The sequence below is a fragment of the Talpa occidentalis genome, unplaced genomic scaffold, assembly GCF_014898055.3.
Source record: "Talpa occidentalis isolate TD23 unplaced genomic scaffold, MPIMG_talOcc4v2.1 talOcc4.8, whole genome shotgun sequence".
In the NCBI taxonomy this organism is placed as follows: Eukaryota; Metazoa; Chordata; class Mammalia; order Eulipotyphla; family Talpidae; genus Talpa; species Talpa occidentalis.
The window spans coordinates 89016329-89040938 of record NW_023605194.1 but is presented as its reverse complement, the minus strand read 5'-3'; the positions used below and the strand labels follow the sequence as shown (position 1 = coordinate 89040938).

Below are 24610 nucleotides of genomic sequence, written 5' to 3'. Positions count from 1 at the left end.
TGGGTTTCTAAAATGCCATATGTTTTGAATTATATGTGCTTATATATTAAAACTGGCATATTTAATAACACATATTAAATTAATATATTTAGTGATTTATGTATCAAGCTCTCAAAGCAGTAAAACTAACAGGCTGGATTACATAATGTTTACTGGATCTGTTTAGAATATTATGAACGATCTCAGTCATAAAATGTTTTTAATAAGATTTCACATTGTTCTGTCGATATCATCAGGTCCAGTGGAGTTTAGTCCTTTCTGTCCTGGAGCTGCTCAGACACAGACTCTGTTAAGCAGAGACTTAAAGGACACTCATTTCCGCTTTGTCTGCTACAAGTGTGTTCAGGTGTTTGATGGCTCCACCTTTAGCATCATTTTATTCACATAATACTCAATCTGTGCAATTTTTTCTAAGGCCCTCTGCTCTGATAAGTGTTACTTATCAAGGCCGTGAATAAAAGACTAAGGTACATGATGACTTTTACTTCAAAAGTATAAACTTGGAAGAAATAGCAAAGGGATAATATATCATGGACTCAGGATCAAATAGGTTAAAGACTTGTTCAGTGAAATCTATTCTAAGACTGCCAAGTTTCCAAAGCTGTACCACACAGTTATGTGAACACCAAGTATAGTTAAATTACTTACAGTTAGGAGTGAAACAAAAGATGTTTTCTTTGTAAGTTTTTGCCCAGTAGAATATGTATCTCAAATAAAGTCTAACAATTCTCTTTTCTAGGTGGCTGTGAAAATAATAGACAAAACTCAGCTAAATCCTACCAGTCTACAAAAGGTATTTAATTTTTTTAATAGTAAGTAATTAGAATGTGAATTTATTATAAATATATACTTTTAATCCTAACTTTCCTTTTAGGTATGATACTACATTTCATCAGTATGTTTTTAAAAAGGGCATATGAAACATAATATTAAAATATTAAAATATTTAATAATATTTAAATAATATTTACAAGGTAGTTGTTAAAAACCTCTATTCAAATGCATGCACCATATTGAAGGAATGAATATATTTTAACTTAGTAGAGTAAAACTTTATCAAATATTTTGAAGTGCTCAGGATTCTACTTAGTTGAAAATCTGTTTGAATTCATTTTGTTCATAGGTGGGTTTTCCTTTTATTGCAGTATTTGCTTTTCTTCATCCACAAGAACTAGTCTATCAGCTCACTTACAGATGTGAACAAGGGTGAAAATATAAAACAGCAGAGGGAGCAATAAAAGCAATTAGGATGGAGAACTGCCCTGGTTAACCAAAGCTGTTTCATGTTGCTTCATTAACTAGGTGGGAAAATGTTCTCAGATACACGTTTTAGTACCTGAAAACTGGAGCAAATATTCCAACACCTACCCCATGTATTGTTTTTATATAGTGAAGTAATATACATTGTGACTTTGTAAGACTGTAATGGGATCATAGTCACATATGTGCATGTGACATATATAATGCTGGATTCCTAAATCAGGAGAACCTTATCATATGAAATGTTTAGTATGATGTTTGCACCTGCTTTGATTCTTACTTAATTAAAATGTACTTACTGAGATTCTTTTAAATTTGACAGCCAGTGTAACTTTTTATAGCACTGGATCTTCCATCAGTGAGAACATGAAAGGTCTGTGGGTACTTTTTATTGTGTGAGTGTGAGATTATTTACCTTATGGGTCTCTCTGGGAGAAACTTCTGGTCTTTCACCTAATCATGTGTAGCTGTGTGAGTTATCCCAGGATGCCATTTTTTTTCCTTGGGTTGGAGCGACGGGGATACAAGTTTTTGCTTAAACCACTGGGAATCTCTTAAAATGCCCAAACTGTGTAACTCTGCCTGTGGCTCTTCCCATGGCCCACTGCTCCTGGACACAGCTGGGGGGCTCTGGTAAACAGAGTGGTTGTAAGTGACATTTAGTGTGGTTCCAGCTTGTCATGTGAGGTGCACATAGTGTACCTCACAGGGGGCCCCAAAATGTCTTGGAATTGCAGTTGCACTGCTTCAAAATGAAATTGAATATTGGCTTATTTACCCAAATAACTAACAGTTGCACTTGTGGATGACAAATAATTTCTGTTATAAAACCCTGCTAATCTTGTTGATAAGGTGTTGCTTTTCCAAACAGGCATGTAAAGAATGATAGTAATTTTGTCTTCTAAATGATTAGTTCTTGCACACTGTAGAACATTCAGTATTTGATCTTAACTCAGTTTATATACCAGTAGCAACTCCCAGCGAGTCTATCTAAAAAATAAATAATGGGGTTAGAAATAATCTATTTTCCTTAGGATTTGCTGTCAAATCCTAGAGGTAAAAAATGACAAAATATGCACTCCATGTATTAGGTATGCTTGTTAAAATGCAGACTATGATAACACATATATTTTAAATAAGGATTCATTTTAATCTCCTCTTCAAAAATGTTTGGTTAAATCTTGTTCTGAACTTGATTTGAATTTAAGTGCATTCCCCTCCTTTATCATCTTCTGTATATAACATATTTATATGAAATATTACTTTCCTTTGCTAACATCAGTGATAGATAAGAGTAATCTAAATTTGATATCCCAGCAGTTCAAAACTTCTAAAACATGAAGTTATTAAAACAGTTTGGTCCTTTGAATTCTTAAACCTCTTTAGCTTCAACATTTTCCACATGCTATTTCTCTCTCTCTCTTTGACACACACACACACACGCACACACACCCCACATTTTTAAATGATGTCTATTAAAGCAACGTTGGAAGCTTCAATTCTATAGTCGGTCTTCAGGGTTTGTTTTATCTGTTCCTTTTTTTTTTTTTTTTATTCCATATCACATATCAGTGAAACCATATCACCCGTAATGTTGAAACACCAGGAGGGTTTTCATTTTTTTTTTTAAAGAGTTATTTTATTTATACAAGAGCCTGGGTACAGTTCAGATGCGCAGGAGGGTGAGAGGATTCACCAGAGACAGAACGGGGAACAGAAAAGGCAGACTGATGAAATACACTGCTGAGGGGAGTAGCGGGTGAGACAGGAGAGGTCTGCTCACCGTGTGGGTTGCTCTGAGGCTGGTGGGGATCGAACTGGCACTGCAGAAGCTGCAGACAGCTTCACAGCGCTGCGCTCAACTGCCAGCGCCACCAGGGAGGCCCTAGGGTTTTCATTTTTTATTTTAATTCTGCAAGGAGTGATACTGCCATGTGGATAAATAAGGTTGTAGCCAGTACTCAGTTGGTCACGGCTCTATTCTCCATGAAATGAGTGGCCGGCAGCAAGTCTCTGCTCTTAATTTGGTTCTGAAGGAAATACTGAAAATGGATTATCATAAAATCACAATTATTGCTCGATGTCTGTTAGCGTACAATATGAAAAATTGGTGAGCAGTATGTCTTTCACACTGAAATATGATGACTTTTGAGGGGAAAGGTGTTCATATAAGTTTCTTTTAGGTGGTATTATCAATTATGTCAATGTTCAGCTAAAATATCTGCAGTTTAAATGTTGGAGATGAGATGGCCAGATTTTCTGAAAAGACCAAACTGTTTCAAGCGGTTCACTGACCAAAAAATCAAACTTTCCTAAACTTGTTGGCTTCCTTGGTTATGGGACAAAGTGCCCCACGGTGTATTCATGGACATATTTAATGGATAAATGCTGTGCCCAAAGATGGTGCAAAGAAGCACCTTGCAGAGTAGGTGTACCCAGAGTGGATGCAGAATCCATTTGCTGTTGTCCCTCAGATTGAGGCCTCCAGGCCTCTCACTTGGGAGTGTGGTGAGGTCAGTGCCTGGGAGCTGTCCATTCTCAGGTAGAAGCGCCCTGGTGTGGTTAGATCCACGAATCAGCCTGAATGTCTCTGATGCATCAGCTAATGCTGTTACTTTTCCCAGTCGATCTGTGACTTAGGATTTTTAAATTTAGTAGAAATAAAAAGTAAAAATGGGGAAAAAAGAGAGTTAGAAATAGAAACTACTTCCAGTTGGGGCTGAGTGCCATCGGGCAGGATCCATATGTTCATTAATTAATTCTAAATCTAACAGCTTTATTGAAAGAAGATTCTCATTCTCCTTCTAGTTCTCCTTCTGTCTCCCTCTGCCTTTTTGTTCCCTTTTCCCTTTTCCTCTACATGGAGTCACTGTCCTTTTCTTGGCCACTCGATGTTGGATTTGCTCAAGACTTGGTCCTCTTTCTGTTGTCTCTTCAAGGCCGTCTCCTAGGTAGACAGGCTCTTGGGTTTATACTTCGAGTCGGAGACTTGCTGTGAACTCTCAGATATAGCACAGTCTCCCCCCGCACATCTAACGCTACGTGTACATTTCTGCCCCACCTGCTAGTGATCCTCCATCTCACCCTGCTCTGTGTCCTCATTAGTGAATGACATTGTCCCCAAGTTGTGCAATCCAGAAACCTCAGGACTATCCTGATGTGTTCCTTTTCCCACTGCTCATCATCCAGTTCATCCTTGTGTTGTGTGATTCTTGTTTCTTGCATTCTTTTGAAAAATGTCTGTTTTGTATCATTTTCCATCATGACCACTCCAGACAAAGCTACTATTATCTCTCCCTTCGGTTTCCCCAACAGCTTTCTAACTGCTCTTTCCTGCCTCTGCTTTGCAACCCTACACACACAGAGTTCAGAATGTCATGGAGGGTGCAAAATATATCTCTGTGCCCTCTCATTTAGGTGGTAGCTGGAACTCCATTCTCGGCAGTTTAGAGGTCTAGTCCTTTGGCATGGTGTCCAGGCTCTTGTCTTCTCCCTCAGGGCCCACTGGCTCCTCCCCACCCCACAGTTTCTCCTGCTCTCCTCATCTCCTGTTCCTCCAACTTCTGGGACTTTCTTTCATCTGCTCCTACTAGAATCCTTTATTCCAGCCTGCAGGCCTTTGTAACTTCCCACGCCACCCTCTATACAAGGCTTCTCATCCTCTTTCAATTAATCCTGACTCATTCCTCACATTTCAGCCTTAGTGTCATTTCTTCAAAGAAACCTTTCCTGTCTCCACGACAAAGTGAAATTCCTCTGCCTCTTTAAAATTAAGCAGTAATGACCAAGGGTTAGTCATAAAGAATCACTTAGTTTTTGTTTTGATTTTTTAGTAGTTTCTTGTTTTGTTTTTGATGCTTGTATTCTGCTTCCAGCTCTTAAATCCTCTATTCTGATTGCTTGATCTTTATTGACTGTAAAACATACATAAATAAGATTTAATGAAAGAGATATGAAAGAAATTTCTAGGAATCTTTAAATCACCAATAAGTTTTAGACTAACCTTTTAGACTAACTATTTGAAGATTTATACTCCCATTTTCTTTAAGTTGGGCAGTTTGTTAACTAAATAGATAGTAATCTATTTTTATTTTGGGACGTTCCAGGACTTCAGACTCTCCCATTTCAAAAATCTTGCCTTCTCAAAAAATTATGTATTGGACTAAAATGTTTCATTTCTAATTTTAAGAAAGAATTACAGATAAAGTTGAAGCTGTATGTGCTATTTCTTGGTTCCTTCCTGTCTTTTCCTACCTAGAAATAACTACTTTTCTGAATTTGATCTTTCTCTTTCCGATTTTCATATGTGTGTCATCTACATAAAACACTAAGTATTACTTACTTGAGAAGGTCCTGTCTTCTGCAACTTGCTTTTGTCATGTAACAATGTCTACAGTTTTGTCCCTTCAGTCTGTGTGGTCCAGTTCCTTTACTTTTACTCCTCTCAGCGTGCACTGTTGTGTGACATGCCACAGGCCCCCATCCTCCAATCGTAGATACAGCACGCTTTGTGCATTTTACTGTTGGTAGATTTATTGTTATTCTTGGTGTTTCTTCTTTTTTTTCATGTTAGTTAGCTTTTTGCTATTATAGACAGTACTGCAGTGATCATGTATATCTTTTTGTGAAGATGTGTAGAAAAATGTCTGTTTTTCAAGTTTGAAGAGACTTGCTAAGTTAAAGGGCATTGCACTTTACTAGATAATATCAAATTTTTCCTAGGTGGATGCCCCCATTTATACTTCTGCATAAACTGTACAAGATTTGCTGTTGGCTCCTTCACATTATCCGATTTCTTAATTTTTGTCAACCCCCTGGCATCAAAGTGGCATCTAGTTTTGATTCTATGATTTATAATGAGGCTAAGCCATCTTTTCAAATTTAACCTATTTATATGTTTAATATACCCTCTGAAATTATTTGATTTTATACTTGCTGTGCACCAACTTGAGCCCTGAGTGAGAAGCCTTGAGAGATTCATGCTATAGAAAATCTAGTATGTAAGAACTGAGAATCTTCTAATCTACCTGTGGAAATAAAACTTGGGAAAGTGGTACAGCCTCTCATTTAAAAAGTATTCCTTCTCTTACTTTGCAATGAATAATTGACGTCAAGTTTGGCAAGTAATAGTGAATAATCATTTCTTTTTATAGTTAGAAGTCACCTAATACATAGTCACATCTGTTTTTGAACTATTTCCTGGGAAGAACTTAAGAAGGTCTCATTGTTATGCTGCTACTATCTAAACTTTATAAAATACTTAGTGTCCTAGTAGGCCTCCCTAGGGAGAAGGGGTTAAGTCTCAGGGCTATCACTGCTTCAGCCTGAGTTCGATCCCCAGCCAGGGAGCTGGCTGGCCCACGTGGCACAGCAGACCTCTCCTGTCTCATCTGCTGCTCCCTTAGCAGTGTATTTCAATAAAATCCACCTGTTCTGCTCCCTGCTCTGTCTCTGGTGAATCCTCTCACCCCTGCACCTCTGGCCTAAACCCCAGTTCTTCTGTGCATAAATAAATTAATTAATTAATTAATATTTTAAAAAAAACACCTTAGCATCCCAATAAAATGTCTGAAGGCTAAAAAAGGAGAAGCATGGTGAACCTAGACATTAAAAAGCAGAAAGTTTAATGTATAGGTCTTGCTCAGTATTGGCAGCCCATGCCTGTAATCCCTCAGTGAACGCCCCCTCTGAGAGTCTAGATGGAGACCTTGTAGTCTCTTAGAGATGAATGTCATCTGCAGGGTCAGCAGCACCCACACTTCGCCGTAGGCCCGTAGGCTGCTGTCAAAGACACAGATAGAATTTTTATAAGGCTTATGATGAAGGCGAAGAAGTGCTCCTGCCCCTCCCTAAAATGATTCAGAGCAAAATGCTTGCAAGACTAGGAAGGCTGTGCTGAAAGGCGCAAGGTCTGACCTTCACTTGACGTCTCTGAGCCTAGTGTCCTGTGCCTCTGAGGGCAGCCTGGAGGACCTCTCCCAGGAAAAACAGGCTGGACCCCTGTCCAGTTCCTCAGGCTACAGACTTGCCCTCCATCTGCCTCAAGAGTAAACAGACAGAGAAGCAGTCTTACGATATTGATAAGGCCAAAGGCAACATGGTGAGCTGTCAGGTTGGGGAGATGACGATGTGCCCTTGACTGCCCTTGACCATGATGGTGGGGCCATAAATGGAGCAGGGTTGCCCATTTGGCTTCTTCTCTATGGCAGATTTCCCCATCATCAAAAAGGGTAATAGGCTAAAGGAATGGAAGCGGTAGGAAGGAACAAGGAGTAGTTGAGAGGAGAAAATGGAAGTTCTTGTAATCGAGGCTGATTAATATCAATGGAGTTTAGCTAACCCTGAACCTAGGCCCTAACCAGGAAGAGCTGAAATGAAAAATTAATTATTTCTCCACAGAATAATTACTTCAATTTCTGGAACAAAGTCAAGAGCCAAGCAGGAAACTACAAAGACCTCTGGACAGTGACAGTAGCCGTCACAGCGTCCAAACAGAAACATGTCTGCTGCTCACAACCATCTGTCTCGAGCCATCGCTCAGCACTTATTCTTTTAATTCGACACACAATTTTAACAAACTCTGGCCTTAATTTAGAGTCCACAGCAAAGTTGAAACAGTACACGTAAAGGGCATTAATGAAGAAACTAAGGGTATAAATCAAGATGTCTTTGAGAACATGGACCCAATGACTGTATTATTGTTTTAACTGGAATGAGGAATTACTTTCTGATGAGAACCTCAGAACTTCCTGTAACTGTTTGTGTGACCTCATCTCCAGAGAAGTAGAGCATCCTCTGACTAGTGCTGTACTTATTAGGTACTCTCGTTCTCACAAGATGACTGTACCAGTACTAACTCTTCTGTTCTTGGGTGAACAGAGTAGCTACATTCTGGGTTCCAGTGAGAGACTAAATTAATAAATTTGTTGCTACCAAAAGTCCCACTTTAAAAAACAATTAAATAAGCAAACAAAAAGCAGCACTTATGGAGGGGTGTCTGATGGACAGGCAGCTAATCCATCCCTTTAGCCTGTATGTTCTCCAACATGGGGCTGCTAGGAGACGTGTGTTTTCACTGATTATAAGTTATACCTCCATCACTTTGCTTGTGAGAGTAAAATACCAAATTTGCCAATAATTCCATAAAAATTAACAATAAAAAACTCAAGATCAGGCCTCCCTGGTGGCTCAAAGTGTTAAGCACCGCACTGTGAAGAAATCTGCAGCCTCTGCAGCACGAGTTTGATCCCCGGGCAGCCAGGGAGCAACCCACATGGCGCAGCAGACCTCTCCTGACTCGCCAGCTGCTCCCCTCAGCAGTGTATTTCAGTCTGACTGTTCTGTTCCCCACTCTGTCTCTGATGAATCCTCTCACCACCCAACACCTCTAGCCTGTACCCCAGCTCTTGTATGCATAAATAAATCAATCTTTAAAAAAAAGTGACCTTTATTAAAAAAAAAAATTCAAGATCACTGTATAACCCTGTTGTCCTCAGTCTTTTGCAATGTGCTTCCTTGAGATGTGCTTCCTTGAGACTAAAAAGGAAAACCTGCAGCAATGTAGTGCTGTGTGGTCCATGTGCCAGAGGACAGGGGTGCAGAATGGATGGCCCGTGAGCAGTGGGGTCCGGTGTGGCAGGGATGCCAGTGTGAATGGGTAGAAGTTGATAGTTTTTCAGACAAGTTTTGGAGGTAGTGTCCATAGATCTTCGTGATAGTTCTGATCTAGAGATTTGGCAGGAGCATGTCATTGAGGATGAATCAAAAGTTCCTGTAACAACGTGTTAGATGGATGTACACAACTAGGGAAACCTAGTTGGTGTGTTTGGTGTGTCATGTTTGGTGTGAGAAATCAAGTATTGGTTTGAATTATTGTGTGAGACAGCCAAGTGAAAATACTGAGCAGATACTTGGATATAAAGGTTAGCATAAGAATGCTCTGGATGAGAAATTTAAATTTAGGAGGCGTCAGCATATTGATATGTGAAACCATGGTAACTCCCCAGGAAGAGAACAAGGGGGCTAAGAGCTGAGACCCGGGGACCTCCATGTTTAAAGGTGAGTAGAGGGAAGAGGCATCGGCAGACAGCAGAGTGGCCAGTGAGCACAGAGATTATGTGAAGGATGTGCTGTGTCAGAGCCTGGGGAGCAGATGGTCTCGAGTGCGTTGACACCCCTGAGAGGCTACTCTGCGAGCTCTTTGTCCAGTTTTGAAACAGGAGAGCATCTCACAGTTATGGAAATGAGCTGTTTTTGAACATGAATGAATTTGCTTTGAAGCACTATTTATTACTGTCTCATTTTTAGTTATTAAAGTCACAAGTGTGGATCTCATAAAAATATATGAATATGCATTCAGGTACACGCATACACAATCTCACACATGCAGACTATGTACACCCTAGACTTTTCATGTAGGAATTATTGAGGCTAGTGAGGACAAACAGGTAGACATATATTTTTGTTTTTAAACTGTGTTAAGATATACATAAGATTTAGCATTTTAGCTAGTTTTCAGTTAAGTGGCATCAAGTACATTCACATCACTGCACAACCAGCACTACTGCCCACTTTCCAAAACAGAAGCTCCACACCTTATACCTCTGTCCCCTCCATGCCTGGCAACCAGCATTCTGTCTCTCTGTTAATTTAGCTATCCTACCCTGGGAACCTCAAATATAAGTGGACTCATAGAGTATTTGTCCTTTCACTCAGCATAAGTCTGTTTGTGCTATAGTGTGCAGCAGAATTGCTGTCCGTTTTAAGGCTGGATAATATTCCATGGTATGTCTTACTACATTTTCTTTAGCCTCTCATTCTTCATTGGCTATCTGAGTTGCTTAGGCTTCTTTTGCTTTTGTGAATAGCATTTCTGTGAACTTGGGTATAACAAGCACCTATGCGAATGCCCTTGCTTTCAGTTCTTTTCTCCATCTTCTCGCCAAACACTAGTTATTTTCTGTTGTTTCTTTTTAAAATAGTAATCCTCCTGAGGAGTCTGAGTGCTGTATCTCACACTGGTTTTGATTTATGTTTCCCTAATGATTGATGATGTTGAGCATCTTTTCGGGTTCTTTGTAAACCTTCCCTGGAAATGTCACCTCTGGAAGCACTAACTTTAGATTTTAGTCTGATAAACTGTGTATGTCAATACAGAATTTTTGGAATTTTACCAATTATTGGTTCTTCTATTTTCTTGAATTAGTCGCTTGATTTTGAATGTAACACACAAAGACAACAGAGAGAGAAAACAATGCTGTCATTGCTTTTGAAAAGCGGGTATTATACTGTTTAAAAAGTAAAATAAAAAGGGAAATTTTAATGGTCATATTTCAAGTGACTTATTAATTTTATTTTGGTTTTATATAAAATAGCAACTATATTTTAATTATTCTTTGACATTATACAAATCTTGCCTAAAAATGCTACTCAAGATAGTTTTTTTCTTTCTAAATTTTGCTTAAATGTAGGTTTGTATCATTCCTCTTTTATAAAGATATATATCCAAGAATATACATCTTAGATAAAAATCCCATGAAAGATCACTGGCCTTTCCACAATCTTTTTATTTTTTCCCTAGTAATGCAGAATAGTTGAATAAAAGTTGGTGTCACTGTATGTGGCGTATTCACAGAGGCCCATGTGACTTCATCTAGTCAGAATTGTCCTGGAAACCAAGTCTCAGCAAAGTCGACTTGGGACTGAGGAACAAGGCTCTGGTTTCTCAGCTCCCTCCCAGGTCCTAGTCCCGTGTCATGTGGTCAGCAGATGAATTTCTTCTAGTGAATTCTTTGGATTGGTTCCCTGCTTTCATGTTCTTTATTAACAGAAATATATCTACCTGTTTTCTTTAATAGTTGTTTCGAGAAGTACGAATAATGAAGATTCTGAATCATCCTAACATCGGTATGAATTGTTTTTATACAATTAATGGCAAAGTGTTTTCCTTCATTTGAGAATATTTGAAAAGATTCAACTTTCAGGATGTTTTATTTAAAAGGCAGGAAAATGATGACCTGAGAAAGTGATACTGTTATAGGACAGGGAGAGGGGCACCCCAGACCCCCACAAACCTGCCTATTCTAAATGGGTTCTGCCATCCGCCGCATCAACACAAAACATATGACACTTTAATGGGAAGGGACTTTAATAAAAACTAGGAAACAATACAGGTGAGGCAAAGAGTCTAGTTTCTAAATGAAGCACCCAAAGTTACCCATCCCCTCGTGGGTAAAACTCCATCCATATGGGGTCGGCCCAGAGCAAGGCCCCAAAGACTGCCACAAGTCTAAAGCATCTTCCAGTGGGGACCCACAGCAAAGGGTCACAAACAACCGGACAAGCCCGGAAGGAAAAGAGCAAAATCAACATCCAGATAAAAGCTGCCATTGTCACCTCCCCACGGGTCTCACCCACATCTGTGTCACCCAGTCCACGACCAAAAGACAAGCGCAGTTTCTTCACATGTCTCTAGGCTCCATGCGCCTCCTCCAGGTCTCCTGGCTCCATCTTGCTTCCTTCCTTAGTCTCTTCTGCAGCTTCTCCTCTTACTGCTCAGCTCCACCCTCCCTTGGGTGGGGCAGGGAACCTCCCCCTTTCCTGGGGACCACCCTGTTGCAATCCCCCCTTTTAATTTTTATTCCACCATATCTATGGTGGCACAGATCTCATGGTGCAATCTTAGGAGACAGTCTTTTTTCAGGGTTACAATGTGTGTAAGAGAAGCAACAATTAGTCAGCAGCATTGTCCATGAATGTCCAGTATGAGTTTCATTACTTAAAAATAGTCCATTATACAAGCCAAAAGAAAAAATTTGGAGCATTGGCTAAAACAAGATAGCAAATATATCAAAATCACAGGGGAAAAAAATGTTAAAATGGTTCAACTGATGTAAAACATAAATTTTCTCAACCTTGATCCCAAACTTTTAACAGCAAAGCAAAAGTTTGCAAACTAGATCTACTTTTAAACCATTTTTCTATTTTTGCATAAAATCACAGAGTAGAAATAACTAACAGCAATTTTAGCTGGCTTTGTTGAAATATTCCATAAAGGATCAGAGCGAACCGTTGGCATCTGGTCAATGCAGGCTTCAGGTATAAAGTTGGTCTCATTAGACTCCACCTGGGCTTTCCTCTTTTCGAGGGTACCAGGGCATTTTCGCTGGCCGGGTTGTCCAGTCCTGCCAATGGAGGCAAGCTTCCTCACCTTCTTTGGAGGTCTCTGGAACCCTACAAACAAGGCAAACAGGTTTTCCTCTTCTTGGTTTAGCTCTTTTTCAACTTTTTGGAAGAGCTCCACACAAAGCCACACAATGAAACTTATGTTCAATTTTTTTTAGTTTAAACAAAATCCCTATGGAAGTTATGCAAAAACAGACTCTGAGATAAGTAGTAAAAGATTACTACCACTATTTTTATGCCGTGTTGGTATCAAGGGGAGAGAAAATGCAAACACAAGTTAGCTTTGTTGGAAAAAAAAATTACAACCTTGCTGCAGATCCTGGTCAGTCAAAACAAAACAAAACAAAACAAAAATTTCGTGGATTCAGGACAGAATGCATAAAAAAAAATTTCCAGTATTATGTCAAAGAAACCTTAGTAAATGTCAGGTGTATTTCCAGGTCTATTGAGTCCTTTCTAAGAAAGTTTTACTCTCAACAGTTCCATCAATAGGAATCTGTTGAGACCTTTTCTCCCTATATTTTCAGAAACAATTTCTGTAGATGTGAAACAATTGAATTATAATATTATAAGGTGACAATCACCATTGACAATTTATATACATACCAGATACTACTGTTAACATTTTGTACATACCAAAGTTTTACCATTTTCCCAAGTGACAATGCTTCCCTTCCAGTTTTACTTCATTAGGTAAAATCCAAATAGAACAAATTCATTTAATGCCTTTCCCAGGAGGAAAAGGGAGAAACTTCGTGGAGTGTCTCAGGAGCTCTACTGAGGTTCCACAAAATTTCCTTGCATCAGTCAAATGACAGGCTACCAGATTTGTACTTGAATTTAGATTTCTGGGAAGCTTTGCCATAAATATCAGAAAATTAACAGAAACAACAATATTTAATCTCTATGAAGGCACCGGCTTAGTTCAGTAGCACAATGTTGACAATCAAACCATAACCTTTAGTTTTTCTCGTAACTGGAGACTCTTTTTTTTTCAATGTCTATGGGCACCATGTATACCAATTTGTCAATCACTGGAGGTCAAGACAGTTAGACACAAGGACATACAGACATACAACATATAGACAAAGACAGTTTTTTTTTTAGTTATGCCACGTAGAATGTTATGTAACTGCAGTTTTACTCCATAGGCTCAGAAAAAAAATGTCAAAGTCCAAAAAAAATGTGGAGTGTTGCTTTCCAGTTGTCATCCTGCAAACCTAAGACTTTGGAAATAGGAAGGAAAAGTTTTATTAATCACAAGAGTTACATGACCTTGTTTATCAACTTAGGGTTTTCAGTGTTGAAGACTTTTTGTTAGAAGTCAATCCTGGGGTATTCTGTACAGCAGCTAAAAGAGCAAAAGTAAACCTTTAAGCAAAAGGAGTCATCTCTTGTTAGCTACCAAGCAGGCACTCCTTGGGTTTCCTGGAATAGAACCTGAAAAAGCAAAATCAAAATATTAGTAATTAACTTTCAATTAAAAGGAGTCATCTCCTTACTTCTGTAAGCCACTCTGGGACAGAAGCTGAAAGAGCAGATTAAACATCTAAGCACAGATTACACCTCCCCCACACTAGGGAGGGACAACAACAACACAGGTATGAAAACCTGGTACAGTTACATGATGCACCCTAAAGAGTGCTTTCCATAACAGACCTTCCTCAGTAGGAAGCAGAAACTTAGAATCTTGTCTTACACCAGCAATTGAACAAATCCAGTATTCAAAATGGCAAACATGCCCAAAACAAATTGTGTAGACAAAATTCACAGCAGCAAATCCTTTCAGACTCAGACAAAATCTTGTTAATTTTTCTGATCCAGACTTTGCAAAAATTCAAGTTATCTCCAAGAACCCATCAAGGATACCAGCCATTACCAGTTACTGCTTAAGGCTACTCTTTCCTTAACACCCAGGCATACATTTGCTAATTAAAACACCACTGCTCCACAGTTGGCTTGCAAAACCAGTCAGACACAGGGCAGGAAGTAGTCAAAGACAAAGCAACATACCACTGAAGAACCATTATTGCCTTTAGAAATGCTAATGAGACAGTAGAGATTACAAAAAGAAAGAAAAAAAAGTTCCAAGTGGCCTCAGACGCCATCTTTGATCTGGCCACATGGTCCAATGTACTGCCTAATATTTTGAGTAAAACTGGCACAGAACAATTTCCATAAAATCAAATGTCTTAGCAAGTCACTACAAACAAATTACATACAGACACACAGAATCTTCACAAAGCCCAAGCCAGTTTTTCAACAGCAAATCGGCATATGAAACAAACACACTGGAGAAACCAAAAATCACATTTGCGCTTATGGTAGCCAGTGCCATAGGGAAGTCCAATTTTCCCATGGGGCTGACTAACCACGGATGGCTCTGTCCTAAATCTTCGTGGTCGCCAAATCTGTTATAGGACAGGGAGGGGGTAGCCCAAGCCCCGCAAACCTGCCTATTCTAAATGGGTTCTGCCATCCGCCGCATCAACACAAAACATATGACACTTTAATGGGAAGGGACTTTAATAAAAACTAGGAAACAATACAGGTGAGGCAAAGAGTCTAGTTTCTAAATGAAGCACCCAAAGTTACCCATCCCCTCGTGGGTAAAACTCCATCCATATGGGGTCGGCCCAGAGCAAGGCCCCAAAGTCTGCCACAAGTCTAAAGCATCTTCCAGTGGGGACCCACAGCAAAGGGTCACAAACAACCGGACAAGCCCGGAAGGAAAAGAGCAAAATCAACATCCAGATAAAAGCTGCCATTGTCACCTCCCCACGGGTCTCACCCACATCTGTGTCACCCAGTCCACGACCAAAAGACAAGCGCAGTTTCTTCACATGTCTCTAGGCTCCATGCGCCTCCTCCAGGTCTCCTGGCTCCATCTTGCTTCCTTCCTTAGTCTCTTCTGCAGCTTCTCCTCTTACTGCTCAGCTCCACCCTCCCTTGGGTGGGGCAGGGAACCTCCCCCTTTCCTGGGGACCACCCTGTTGCAATACCTCAGGTCAAATAGATGATAAAGAAGTTAACTGAAGCCCACAGAGGCTGCTGTCTGCTCCCTTGTGTCTCCTGCTCTCCACTAAGTGATGGCTATGACTCGGATTGATGCATAAGTGTTTGTATCTCCTTACTAAGTCTCTCCAAGTAAAGATCGCATGCCATGTGGGTGGTTTATAAAATTGAATTACATATATAAAATATAAAATATAAATATAATATAATTTGTAATATAGTCTCTTTTCAACCTTAATTAAAATTTTATTCTGACTTTAGAATTTTCCCTTTTATTACCTTTTTTTAATTAGAAAAAGTAATGTTTGCATAATCTCAGAAATTGAGCTCTCTCTTGACCCAGCAGTCGGTCCCAAATCCCTTCATGCTAGGTAGTTTGCTTCCACACTAGTAATAAACCCTGAGAGAATTTTTAAATTTAAATTGTAATTGTCAGTAAATACTCAACGTTTCCACTGATTCAGTAGTACCTTAAATTTTCTTAAAGCATATATGATATGTGCTAACAATTGTAGAGTTATATCTCTAATTTCTTTTTTCAGTAAAATTGTTTGAAGTTATTGAAACAGAGAAGACCCTTTATTTGGTCATGGAATACGCAAGTGGGGGTAAGGATGAGACTATAGAAAAGTTATCTTTGATGAGATATAAATAGTTATCAACATGTTCATTATGACATTTATGCCTTCCTTGTTAATGTATCTATAGTTTTATTAAAATGCCTTTAGGTGATATCTTAAGAAAAGTTCAGTGTTTGTTTCAAGACCTGGTGATTATACATGTAAAAGTTGGATTTTTAGCTTATTTAAACGTTAATTAGAAAATTTTTTCAAAACTCTAAATTTGCATCGTTCTCTATGAATATTTTCATTTTCTTATCTAAATATTATAATAGATTATATTAGGATTAAAATAACATAAGCAGGAAATATTAAATTCAGAATGAATTTATAAAGTTTGTAGTAAAGCATGTTCTACATCACTTATTCTTTATATATACATACATAGTTGATAATTTATAAAAAAGGATTCAAATATATTCAATCTATAAACTATTCAATATAATTCATAAAAATCAATTTGAACAAGTATTGGGATGTATGTGTGTGTACATATATATATGTATGTATGTATGTAATTTATGAACTAGAAGACTGAGTTGATAAATAGTAAAATGCATTTGTAGCAGAATATAATGTATGTTTTGCCTATATAGTGTCAATAATAGGAATGATTTTTAAACACTGATATAGAATATCATTTTCACCTCTGCATGTAACCCTCAAATGGGAGATATATGACTCAGGATCATCATTCTCTCATGCATGAGCGTGAGCACTTAAGTTTCTCAGAAATGATTTGAAAGTTATGGAGTTAAATCATTTAATAAGAAAAGAATACTTGATGGTTTTAAGAGCTTAGAATTTTAGCAATTGAAGAAGAAGGAAGGCAGCTGAAATTCCTTACACAGCTTTGGCTAACTGGCTTGCTAATCAATAGAAAAAGTGTTCAATCCTTTCAGCTAATGATGCATGTAATATATATATGCTAGACATAAAATTGTATGCTTTTATGATGATTCAGATTTTATGTAATGAGTAAAGAGGATTCATTCTAGTCTGTAGCATCTAAACTTTGTATTTTATACTGTCTTTTAGAATTCTAAAACCTTTTACTACAAATATTAAACACATTTTAATTGCTTTTTCAGTTTTTGTGCAAATCAAAATTTTTAGTTTGGTTTTTTGCAGTCTTCATCATCCTGAATATATTTCGACATTGGGCTTTTGGCTTAATTTGAAAACCTGTGTCGTTAACGTTTATTATTATAGAATTGTAAGAAAATACTGGTGTAACCTTGCAAATATGTGATAAAATGTAGATCTATAATAAAACTATTGTACCTGAAAATACCACCTACTGAATCTCTTCTCTATTTTTTTATCCTTTTGTTAGATTTATGTAGTACTTTGCTAGCATGGGAATCCTAAGTGTTATTTTTAGTTCAGTCATATCTTTTTTTTTTTAAAAAAAAAAAAAAAAACCTTTTGATGAACTAAAATCTAGGAAAAGGGACTAGGGCATGCTTTGATATGACAGATTTTTTCTAGAAAATTTTTGGACACTAAAAATCTGTGGGCACTGTTCTATTTTTATGGAGGTCTACCGAAGACTGTGTTAATATTAACATGATACTGCTTTAGGCATGAATGGTAAGTACAGTCAACTCTCTATTGGTACAATGAAGGGGAGCGATGGCTGGAGAAGTGGGGAGCATTGAGGCCCCTCTCTGCTCTCCTTCACAAGTGTAGTTGGAAGGCAGTTTGGAGGGATGCTTGGGGGACTCAGCCCAAACAGGTGGTCCCTCATTTAATTCTGATTTCTAATGATAGATTTTCTTTGGGTCTTGCCTGTCAGTGGCCCTATAAATAAAACCATTGTGATTCTGGCAGTAAATCTGGAATTTTTTTTTTTTTTTGCCTCTTTAATGTATAAATAGCAAGGTGACTCTGGCATATAAAACACAATAGTATTTTCCCCCTAAAATTTTTAGATGTTTTAGGATTGAATCTGACTTGCATGTTAGAGATCTAGCATGAATAGGAGTTGAGTCAGACCACTACCTCTCTGGAGAGAATTAATTGATTCTATTTCACTGATGGGGCAAAAGATTTTCAGTAATTGAAATGGCATGGGACTCCTTCGTGGTTTTGAACCATGTAGTCCACAAGAACCTATTAAAAGTAAGAATCAGGGCTACTCTGGAATGGTACATTTATTTGTTCTCTTAATCATGCAAACAACAATGCTTAAATGTTCACTGTGTACTAGGTAATATTCTAGGTGCTGGGAAACATGGGGAAGTAAAGAAAAAGTCCCTGTCCTCAAGAAAATGAGGACAGGGACTTTTGAGAAAGTCTAGTTGAGAAAGCACATCTAAAACAATTGATAACAAATAAAGGACTGAGTCACGTAATTTGGAGCGAGTGTTTCACGCTGAATTTAAGAGTCGTCCAGATTTTGTAACTCTTGCATAGGGTTTTCCCAGGTCTAGAATTAACTACTCCAAGAGATCAACTAGAACATACATTACCATTCCTGTTGACATCACTCCATTTCATCACTTGAAGCATGCTTGCTGTCATTTGCTGTCTCACATTGTAGATGTATTAGTTCCATCTGATATACATCATTACATATTTGATTTTTTAACATTTTATTTCTCTCAGGATCAATATTGCATATGTGTATATGTGATATATCTGTTCACCTCGATACAAATATATAATTAATTGAGTGCTTACTATCTGCCAGTCATTGTGCTTAAGCACATGCATTATTTCATTTAGTCTTCACAACAGTGAGATAGGCATTAGACAGAAACTGTATCTTCATTTGAAGTTACGAACTGGCCCTAATATCCCCCAGTAGCTACTCCGAGCGAAACTAGGATTCATACCAAAATTGGCCTGATACAAAAGCCTGAATTTTTAATCACTTTACAAGAACTCCTTAAGCCATTTTTGTGATTTATGTATATATATCTATGTATGGTGCAAGTTATAAGGACACTAAAAGTAAATATCTCCCTTACACTGAGATATTTTATTTTTAATATTATAATGAAACATTAATTTGGTTTTTTAAATATTACCAAGTAGAGAAATATTACAAAATTTAGGTATGTTTAAAGAAAATTTCTAGTTTCTAGGTATCTTTAAATTCTTTCAACAAATATGTATTGTCCAACCACTTTGTCATGGGGGCGGGAATACAATATAAGCCAGACACCATGGTAGACTGTACGAGCAATTCGCAGCTCATCCAGGGTACTAAGAGATGCATACCAGAATGATTTGATTCTGTGCAGTAAGTGGTAAAGTGTCAAAAAAAAATGAGCATGGTGAGAAAAAGCATAATCAGAGTAGAGAAAGGAAAAGAAAGAAATCAGAATGCATAGATGTAGTGAGAGGAAATTTGATAAAGACTACGGGATGAGTAGAATGAATTTAAAATGAAACCAACATGATATGACTTTGGTTATTTTGGTTATTTTGTTTGAAATATAATCCCTAAATATAAAGCCAAAGATAATGTCGCCCATGCTGTGGCTTCCCTTTATTAGAATGGATAATAAAGAGTTGACTGTATTTTTATAAAATACTTGAAAACAGAAAGCAAATTGTCTTGGTAATGTTTTCATGACTTACCTTTAAAAGAGTTTTGCTAAGTGATAAACTGCTGCAGATGATTCGATTTTAAATATAATTTTTTTCTATTCATGTAATAGTTTGTGATTTACATAGAACTATCAGAAATTGTGGGCCAAAGCTTCTTTAAAAACAAGGCAAAAACTTGACATTGCATTATTGTTAATTGAATAATCTCTGTATATTTTACTACTTGCTTTACCTTTCTGATTCAGGTGAAGTATTTGATTACTTAGTTGCCCATGGAAGAATGAAAGAAAAAGAGGCCCGTGCAAAATTTAGGCAGGTATGGAAAGTAGTTTTCAATTTTGTTTTGCTGATATTTTTAGTGATGTGCAATGGACAATATCACAAACTGGACTTCAGATTCATGGTATTTTATAAAGAAAATTTCTGCTTTCTTATACTTTTTAAGGATTGAAAACTGAAAATCTCCTTCCTGAACTTAAATTTAAAATAGCTGCAAATGGTTATTGTTAGATAATCATAAAAAGTGAAGTGTTTTTAGGTAAGAAGCATTAACTTTTTGATAGTCTGGGAGACACACAGTTGACTGAGATGGAAAAATACTTAATTCTTACCTACCTTTAGTATATAGTATGTTTGTGTTTTTAAAAGAGATCATTATATTGTTTTATAATTAAAGATGTCTTGGTGTTAGGACTCATATTTTTGTAGATTTAAAGACTATTGTCAACTTTATTTAGTAAAGTTGGCAAGGAACCTTGCAAACGTGGCGGAAGAATGTGGTAAGATATTTATAGTTCTACTTCCACTTGTTTATGACTCACTACAGAAATGATGAAATAAGAAAAAGTAATTTAAGTTCATCTAGGATTTTATTTTTAGTTTTAGGAATGCAGTGATTAAAATTAGAATGTTTTAAGTTACTATAGAAATGACAAATTAATTAATTGCAAATTGTTCCTAAAATTTACTTTTGTGAAAGCAGACAACTTACTATATCCCAAATTATTTCATTTAAAAATAACTCAATACCTTTTCTACAATCATGAACAATGATTCTATAATTTAAGGGGCTCTATGATCAATAAATTTGGAAAACACTGAATACAAATATGAAGTCATCCTAAGGCATTCTACACATTATTAACAAAGAAACATTGGAGTAGACCTGAAGAAGGGAAGAAAAACCTGTTTAACTTTGTTTTGACATTAGAGTACTCCAAATAGATTGTGCAGGTGTGTGTGTGTAAAACCTCTATTATTAATATCTTATAAAACCATTACTTTTGGAACATAGTCTACAGAATTCTTTATACCAAAGACATGCCCAGTCCTGTTGTTCAGATAGAATCCTAGAGACATTCATCTAAATCTAAGGACAGCTGGTGATGAGGAAGCTCTGAAAAACAGAGTGGCTTTAGTCACATACTGTTCAGTCCTTTCCTATCCTAGGAGGGAAGTCCAGGCTCACAGCAGCACAGAGTCACTGCTTTAAATACAGTTGATCTTTCGTTATCAATCACAGTATAGTTTGTTACTCACCAACAAGAAGATTCTAATTAGCATTAAATATTCCCACTGGGATTTTAATGCATATTTTAAAGATTGTTATTACTACTCACTTTTACTCTTTTTTAAAAAAATTTGATCACTTGGTTTTATTTAGTGAAGATGTGCTGGGTGTAGGAAATTATGCTGGGTATGCTGGATGATTAGAGACGGTAAGGTACCTGGTATTAAAGCTTGCCCATCTGTACTGGAGGCTGGGACACAGATATTTTCATAAAGGTCCCAATAATTACTAATTGGCTTTAAAAAAAAAAACCTGAATTATTTTGAAATTAGCTTCATATCCTCAGTGTTGCAGAGATTGTATCAAATGAATGCTATTTAAAATGCAACAAATAGGAACTGTTTTCTTTATAATTATTCATTTATTACAAATATTAAATGTATTTACTATTAATATGTATTTGCCCCAAATTAAAAAGGTAACTAAATTGCATTTTTTAGTACCAGGGATACACATGTGCACACGCATGCCCACACACATAGACACACACACACACACACACACACTCACTACTTTGTAGTTATTTGACTAAAGATTATATTTGTTTTTAGATTTATTTTTGATGTGATTATTTTTCCTTGTAAATTTAATTGAAATTCTTAAAGAATTAGTAAATGTACATTTAATATTTTATTTGTGTTGTATTTTACAAAATTCTAGTAATGGAATATATGGATAAACTTATGTCCTTGACTCTGTTACTAGCTTCAGCAAAGACCCCGGGACAGCTTAAGACCACATTAGCTGCCACAGGCCAGAAAATGTCTCTGCATTCCTTAAGATTTGAGGGCCTGCAAGAAAATCATGGTATTGATTCAACACTTCCAAAATGAAGGCTACTACTTACAGCATGGGGATTAAATGTAGTTGCAAAGCCCTAGCAGTTGCACCTCATGGCAAAACACTGACGCCGGATCTTGGGTCAATGCAGCATTAATTGGATTTGTGGTTTTTAAGATGCATAACAGAAGGATCCAAGCAAAGTTCTTACACATATTTATGGAGAGACAGAATGCTCTGCCATGGGAGTCCAGACCATAAATAATGCAGTTAGAACTGGGGCTCCTGGGTGGGGAGCCTCGGTGAGTCAGGAAGCAGCACTTCTCTCCCAGCCAGACTGCACCCTGCTGGACAGAGTGCCTGTGTGGGGAACCTCCACCTCTGGCTGCGGGAGTCAAAGTTCACAAGGAGAGTGGGGAGAATGAATGCTTACTACACAGAATTCTCTTGAATGATCTTCTTATTTGCAAGGCTTTATAGTTAAGGAGATTTTTACCCCAGAAATGTTTGTAGAACTGCTTCCATAGAGATAGTCTCTCTAATGGGAAACACATGTTTGGTGACCCAATAAATTATCTCTGTCAAGACGGTAAAAAGATAATATTATCAGCAAATTTCTGTCACCCATGATACAGAAATTGCCTTATAATATGGCCTTTGTTGTATGTTCAATAGGCCATATTAATAATTGCATATACATGTCTATCTCTCTTGGCTGTTGCTATTTTAGTGAAAATTGGATAAGAGACTTTTGAGGAAGAATACTGCTTGAGAAAATTCTCCAAATACTCATTAAAAATTCTGCTGTCTTTTTTGGGACTTGTGCTTCAGATTAACCATAATCATCTATAGTCGCTCTGTTCAGAAACCTTTAGTAGGCTATACTGTCTATACTGTCTGCTTCGTTAAGAACTCAGAGCCTTTACCCACCTATCAAGGCATCACCCCCACTGTTAGCCTTTTCCCACCTACTTTTCAAATACATTGTGTTACTTCAACTCCAGTGCATTTCACCACCTTATCCCAAGCTCCCCATTACCAACTCTCACATTTTAAAATGTTAATACCCTTCAGGGATGAAATAGCACCTCCTGCAGGAGGCATTTCTGGTTGGAATTGGTCTTTGTTTTTAGGACTCCCCTCCACTGACTCCCTCACCTCTTTGTACCTCTGCCTCTGTGATTCTGCTTGTGTTAGTTACTCTCAAGTATGTTCTCTCTTCCTGATCAGATGTCAGCTCCTTGAGGGCAGGGCCCTTGTAGTGTTCACTTTGTAGCTACCTAGCAGCAAGCACATTTTCTTGCACATAGCAGGTACTCAATAAACTGTTGAATCCAAATGAATTTAATTGAATTCCATATCACTCATTGTATGTTTATTTTGTTTTGTGTTTTCTCTTTGAATCCACTTTAACATGCGTTGGGATACTTTTGTAATTCTCAACTATGAGTTTCAGCAGCTGCTACTTTGAAGTTCTTTTCTGTTTTTGATCCGTATTTCTGTTAGCAGGGTTCATGTTTCACATCACCTTTAGACTTTTAAAAATGAAATTTCTATCTCCATTTGTAAATGCCTAGCCAATACTCAACATCCAAGCTGTTTTCACTTAACTGAATTGAATGTTCTGTTGTCCTCTACATCATACATAATTATATGCACTTACTTGACTGCTCTCAGATTCTTTCCATTTCTCTGTTTTATATGATTCAATAAATAACTACCATAGAATTGTTTATAACCTATTTCATATTTATATCTTTGACTCTGAAATGACTGGGTTCCTCCCTATTTATTTCTTGTCCCCACAGAACCCTCTCTCAGGGTTAAAAATGACAACTGTTAACAAATACACAGGATTTGTATATTTGAAATTCTTGCCTATCTGAATTAGTTAACAGGTTTAAGTTAGATTTCATTTTCCCTTCCTTTGATAATTGGGTTTCTTTTTAAGACTTAAAAATTCTATTTCTTTATATATGAACATAAAAATATAGGATGTTGTTACATGCCCCATCATTAAATTCTTAGTAAATTGGCTTTGCTGAAGAAACATGTCTTGAACACATTTGATATAATGGCTAAAATAGTTTTGCTTTTTGAACTTGAGCCCACTCTATTGGAAGACCAAAGCATGTGTATGGGCCCTACTCTTATTCCAACACTGAAATGAACCATTTAACCAGAAATTCAAATTGTACGTAATCATTAAACAGAAATTTAACAACTTATAAAAATCTTCATGGACTCCAACAAGAAAAAAATTTAGTGTTTTTTAATAAGAAAATACTACTTTTCCACATTCATGAGTGCAAGTTTCATCACTTTAGTATGCATAGTTTTCTAAATTAAAGAAACAGTGGCGTTATTACGTATACTTTGAAATTCAAGTTAGTAAATTTATCTAAAATGGAAGTGGTAATTTGGGAAAAACTAATGTGTTTACCATAAAATAATTTTGAATCTTTTATCCAAATATTTATTTCAGATTGTATCTGCTGTGCAATATTGTCATCAAAAGTGCATTGTTCATCGTGATCTTAAGGTAAGCCACTCATTTTATACCAAAAAATTATGAATTATATAGAGATATTTTATATTATTGGAGCTAATTGTGCCACGC

At 37.1% G+C, this 24610-nt stretch overlaps 1 protein-coding gene across 1 annotated transcript in view; it reads left to right on the top strand.

The window, feature by feature from the left end:
* Positions 1-24610, top strand: part of MARK1 (microtubule affinity regulating kinase 1) — a 92513-nt gene that overhangs the window by 43580 nt on the left and 24323 nt on the right. The window contains exons 3-7 of the mRNA XM_037497422.2: positions 740-793; positions 11118-11166; positions 16002-16067; positions 19886-19956; positions 24476-24532. Coding sequence (XP_037353319.1) covers positions 740-793; positions 11118-11166; positions 16002-16067; positions 19886-19956; positions 24476-24532 — 297 coding nt within the window. The remainder of the gene's footprint in view (positions 1-739; positions 794-11117; positions 11167-16001; positions 16068-19885; positions 19957-24475; positions 24533-24610) is intronic.